This window comes from Micromys minutus (assembly GCF_963924665.1).
Source record: "Micromys minutus genome assembly, chromosome: 12".
Classification (NCBI taxonomy): Eukaryota; Metazoa; Chordata; class Mammalia; order Rodentia; family Muridae; genus Micromys; species Micromys minutus.
Window position 1 is genome coordinate 20,019,438 of NC_137981.1, and position 6,000 is coordinate 20,025,437.

At 41.0% G+C, this 6,000-nt stretch overlaps 1 protein-coding gene across 1 annotated transcript in view; it reads left to right on the plus strand.

The window, feature by feature from the left end:
• Positions 1 to 4,635, plus strand: part of SH2D4B (SH2 domain containing 4B) — a gene marked incomplete at its 5' end in the record, with an annotated part of 77,976 nt that extends 73,341 nt beyond the window's left edge. Inside the window, 1 exon segment of the mRNA XM_080925868.1 lies at positions 4,529 to 4,635. Within this exon segment, the coding sequence (XP_080781994.1) occupies positions 4,529 to 4,621 (93 nt within the window). The 3' untranslated portion in view covers positions 4,622 to 4,635.
• Positions 4,636 to 6,000: the final 1,365 nt, after the last annotated feature.

Below are 6,000 nucleotides of genomic sequence, written 5' to 3' on the forward strand. Positions count from 1 at the left end.
CACGGGATTGGCAGAAACTTTGGCTGAAGAAAGCCTGGAGCAAGCACAGTAGGCACAGGCTCAAGCTAAGGCAGTAGAGTCTCAGAACTATGGCATATCTGAGTAGAAGAGACCACTGGCTGTCCAGGGCAACTCTGGGGCTCATTGTCCCCCCTCTGTTACATGCCTTAACTGGCCCTGTGTACCTGTAACCCCACTCCTAGGCCTCTCTTCTCTAAGTATCTGAGGGTTATCTGTTGTCAGCATTAGGAGATGACAGCTGGCTCTTTATCCAAGTCCTTCTCTTAGTGTCAGGAATGCCCCTCTGAACAACTTCTATCCCGAGCAGCTTTGAGATTAGCTGAAAGGCAGGAAGCAGTCACATGGCCATAGCAACTTATCTCCACATAGAGTCACCACTGCTTGTGTCTAAACTTGCTTTTATCCTTGGGGCACGTGTGTCCTTGGCCATGTTCATGTAGTCCTACTGAGCCTCAGCCTCTCCTGCATGTGCTGCCATTCCAATAGAGCACAACACATTGCAAAATTTATAAGGAACACAAAACCATTTTTCATACCTTTAGAGTCTGAGCAGTCCAAAATGGAGGAACTGTCACTCAAGGAGTGTTTTCTTCCTACACCATCTCCTAGCAAAATGTGGAAGAGCAAAGCAGGGTGAGAGAACAAGAGACTGGGAAAATGCAAGAGGGGGCTACATCTGTATCTGTGGAGATGGCTCAGTGGGTAAAGTGCTTAATGTATGAGAAGGAGACCTGAGCTGAGATCCCCAACACCCACATGAAGCCAGTCATGCAACATGCACTTGTACCACAGTACTGGGTTAAGAGTAGTAGACACAGGCAGATCCTGAGGTCTCATTGATCAGTCAGTGTAGCCAAAATCATGTTCAGAAGAGAGGCTCTGTCTGAAAGACTAAATAGAAGAGTGATATCTGTCCTCCACACTTTCCTGCGAGCACAGGTAAGCTCGCTTCTGTGTACACTTGCACATGCATGCATCTCTCTCTCTGCCTTTTTCTTACACACACACACACACACACACACACACACACACACACACACACACACACACACACCCCAAAGTCATTTTATGACAAAGAACCCCATTCTTGAGACAACGTCTTTGATTCACTGGTGGAGGCATAGACCATATGACCTGCTTACCTCTTCTGGGTTCTATCCCTTAGAACCATTAAATTGCAATTATGTCTGGCAAACATGCTTTTGGGGAACACATTCAAACCATAACATTTGAGCAGATGAATGCACACAGTGCTTGTTTGAGGTCTCGTGGACTTTAAACAGTATCGTATTCATCATTGCACCCTGTGATCCTGTGCCCAGTACTCTGCCATTTGTCCCATCACTGACTCACATGCTGTCTTGCAAATGTCTCATATGTGTTGTAGTGAGAAGCAACTTTAGTTTTGGTGCAGTTGTTGGCAGTTCTCATAACTGCAAGACGAGTCGTACCTCAGCAACAAGAAGGGAAAGTCTGAGGGATTCTGGAATAAAATTATGGGAACTCCAGCTCCAATAGCTAATTGAGTCTCACAGGTTTAGAAGCTGTCACAGAATTGCTTGCACTAGGGTTTTGCAGAAATAGGGTCTTTTGGATTATGTATTGCCTTTTTTATTTTATCCATCCACTGAAGACCACAGGCTCTGAGAAATACCTTCTCTCCTGGCTTAATGGATGGAACATATAGAACATCACCTTTCTAGTTAGGCACATTGGGAAACATCTGTAATTCCAGCACTGTGGATACTGAGGTAGGAGAATCAACAATTCAAGGGCAGCTTGGGTTACATAGCAATAAACAACAACAACAACAACAACAACAATAACAACAATGAAACCTCCAACTAACAAAAATAACAATAGCAGCAGCAGCAATAACTATAATAATAACAACACTACTCCATTACCACTAACACTACCACCAGCACCACCATACCTAAAGCAGAGATAGAGAAAAGGAGAGGAGAGAGGACAGAAGAGAAAGCTGCTCAGTCACAGATGCCTGGGCTCAGAGCACTGCTGTGGATCTAGACGAGGTCAGGGTGGATTTCTACTTGTTTTGGGAAGGGCCTTTTAACAGCCAGAGGAAGGAGGAAGGAAGGGAGTATATGAATTCTGGTAGCATTGTTCTGGGTCAAGCATACATGTCCTCATAACCATGGTGACCCCTGTGTTATGGAAGCACATTAGCCTTGTTCACAGACCAGGAAACCAAGACCAGGGAGGCCAAGGCACATGGCCAAGTTCCAATGGCTGGTATCAACTGCAGTCAGGAGTTAAGCCCCTAGCTGCCTTCCTCTCCGGATTTTAATTTCCTACTGAGACCCAGTGCTTATTTTTTCTTGTTTAAAATAAGCTGCTCCAGCAGCTATGGCTCCTTATCTCCAATAGTATTTCAATCAAAGTGTCAGTACCCAGTTCTCAGGGTAGTCTCTACACAGGAAGCCACACCAGACATCTCTGAAGGGCTTTATTCATTCCAGATTTAAATTTTGGAGATCAGTAATTTCACTTCAAGCCCTACATAAAGGTATTATCTATGTCTACTTGGAGTGCTGGTGGTCAGTGTTGATAAATTAAATTTTAATGACACCATTAATTTATGATTATATTAGTCATATCAGCTTTACTGACTTCAAGCCCCCGGTTGCATCTTCCACCTTGAGTTAATAGTGTGCCATGTGTTATTTGGTAGGCAGTAATTCCAAAAATTATGCTAAAAAAATACACAGTTTTGTGACTTTTACATCATATAACTTAACAGTTTAACCCCCAAGCTAGCATTTAATAAACTGTAGAAGATAGTGTTTAAAGGCATGGTCCTGATACCAGAATGTCAAGTTTAAATCCCAGCTTCATTATTATGCATGGCTGTCGGTCACTGTTTAGGCTTTTGTGACTCAGTTTCCTTTTCAGTTGGATGACATGCCTGTGAGGTTTCATGGAGATATCACTGTATGGAGTGCATTTCAATATCAGCAGTAGGTGCTAACTGTTACTAAAATGTGGTTAGGAGTTGGGAACGAGCATCTGTTATTAGAGTGCTTGCTTAGCACAAAGCTCTGGGTTTGAAACCCAGCACAATATAAACTGGGTGCATAGGTGGAGAAGTAAGTTTGTAGTCTCAGTACTCAAGAAGGAGGAAAAATTGGGGTCAAACATTCAAGGTCATCTTTAGCTACATAGCAAGTTTAAGGCCAGCCTGCAATGCATAAGAATCTGTCTCAAAAATGTGCCTGGCAGATCTTTCCACGTTGGTGTGTGTACCTGCATTACCTGGTATGCGTGTAGAGTTCAGCTCAATTTCACATTCTCTTCTTGAGTCCATCTCTTCATCCTCCAGTTTCATAATCATGAACAGCATTTCGGAGACTTCTGTACTGTGTATATGTTGCTTCGTCACTATGCATGCATATGTATTGTTTTCCAGGATTGATTCCTTGAATTGAAATAGCTGGAAAGAAAATCATACACATTTTAATTGCAGAAGACCAGCCAGATTGCTTTCCAAAAACATGGAGCCAATCCATGTTCCTGCCAGAACTATTTGAGGCCTGTTCTTCCATCAGATGGGCAGATGCAATAGCTCACAATGGTCTAGCTTTTATTTTTCTCATGGCCTCTGCTGCTGAGATATCTTTTCATATACTTAAGGGCTACTTCCAGTTAGTCACCTGTAAATTGTCTCTTTATTCACAGTCCACTTTCTATCTTTAGGTATCTTTTTCTTGATATTACAATTCCTGTATCTACCAAATTGCTCTTTAGTTACATCTGTTCTGCTGAAAATACTTTTAATTTAAGCAGTCATATTTCCAATTGCATGCTCATTTTTTTTCTTATGACATCCTACTCTTGTTTCATGGATGGCTTACCCCATTGAGAAAGATAATGTAGATCTCTTAAAGCTTCTTTTTGTTTCCTTTGTATGTTTGGTATTTTCTTAGAAATCTGTTGGACCACTGAGTTCTGAATCATTTTGTTATAGTTGAGGTGGTCCTTAAATAACTTAACAATGAGACAAACTTCCAGTGTTCAGTCTCAAGTTTATTCATGTGTACATAGATTGATGTTTTCCAAATCTAGTGTGTTCTGCTGGGGGCTTGGGGCCAACAAAGAGTAGCACTCTGAGGGCTATGAAAATGTCTTTGTTTTGGGCCTTTTCAATTTCACCAGCAACCGGGGCAAACATTTATTAGAAGTTGTGTCCCTAACATGTCCCCAGCTGTGCTTCTTCTTAGATAATCTACTTGTTTTTCAACATTTTTTTTTTTTTTTTTTTTTACATTTTACTTGGTGGCCTTTCTTCTTATTTTTGCACACTATACAGAAACATTTATTTTTAAGAGAAGGTTTTCCCTTTTATTTGTAGAAAGTTGAGTGGGGGGAGATAGATATGTAGCCTTAGTCTTTCTGTCTCAAACCATTCTTTACCAAACACTTCATGAATGTTTATGTCTCTTCTTGATTATGAATTGGATTTCCTTTTTTTCTCTTTTCCTTTTAGGAGGAAATCATCACCGTTTCAGGGGGAGAGTTGCTGCAGGAACCCTGCGGACAGAGGGATAGCCCACCAGACTATCACCTGCTGTTTGAATGATTTTTTTTCCCTTCTCTTTGGACTCCCTTGAGTATCTTGATTTTGAACTGAACTCAATAATGTCCCAACTCAAAGTCTCATGATGTTCTGGAAGATCCACCATTCTTTAGATGATCAATTGTATTACTGAGCCTCTAGGATGTGACCTATGAGATGTGACTGCATTTGTGAGACTGGTTCCATTCCCAAGCTCAAGACAGACACCCCAAATAATGATGCTGCTGGAGACCTGTCTCTCATGCTGTGCTAATCCAAACTCCTTGAGTGAATGGGTCATGTTTTAGTAACCCAAAGTAATTCCAGTGCTGAACCTTTCACTTAATTCAGGCTTAGTACAAATAAATTGAGTGAATACCCTCCTGAAAAACCCCCTACACCAATGGTTTCTAGCAAATTATTTTCTGTACCATTCCATAAAGTCAAAGAGATAACAAAATCAGGCTTGCGACTAACTTACATGTAAGGCACACATGTTGTATCTTTCCTATGGTTCACAGACTTGTTGATATCATCATGGGCATTACTCAAGGTTGCTATGCTTGACTTATAGAACAGATTGATATTATTCTAGATGCTTTAATTACTTCTACCTCTTCTATCTCATCTTACATGTGGCTCTGGTTTTGCAAATTGCGGTAATGATGCCATGTGAATGTGCAGAATATCTGGGATGGATTATAAATCCAAGGATAGTGTTTAGGTACTTGATGAGGCAGTCCTTTGCTGTTTAGAATGTTCTCTGTGTGCTCTCTACTTGAAGTCTCAGCTATGTTTTCATTTTATTTCTTCCATCTTCTTAATCTGAACATGTTCTTTATATTAATGAGAATAACCTCCCAATAACATAGTAACTCTCAAGGATGGAGTCTGTTTTAGGGCTTTCTTGCTGCAAAAAGACACCACAAACATAGCAACTCTTATAAAGTAAAACATGTAGTTGGGGCTGGATTATGGTTTCAGAGATTCAGTCAACTGTCATCATGATGGGAAGCATGGCACCTTGTAAGCAGACATGGTTTGGGAGAAGAAGATGAGAGTTCTACATCTTGATCTGAAGGCAACTGGGAGAGAGACTGTATTCTAGGCAGTTAGGAGGAGGATCTCAATGTCCACCCCTACAGTGAGACATTTCCTCTAGCAATGCCCCGCATATTCTAACAGGGCCATACCTCCTTATAATGGTTCTAGCATATTCAAACCACTACACTGTCTAATGTGAACACAACCATGTTCTTTTATGGTGATAGTTAAGGAGATAGTAGATGTCACAGGAATATTACAGATTCTGAAATCTGGAAGGCTTCAGTTCCAATCTACACTCTGAAACTTTGTTATATTATAATCCCATTGCATTTGGCATATATAAAAGAATATATGAA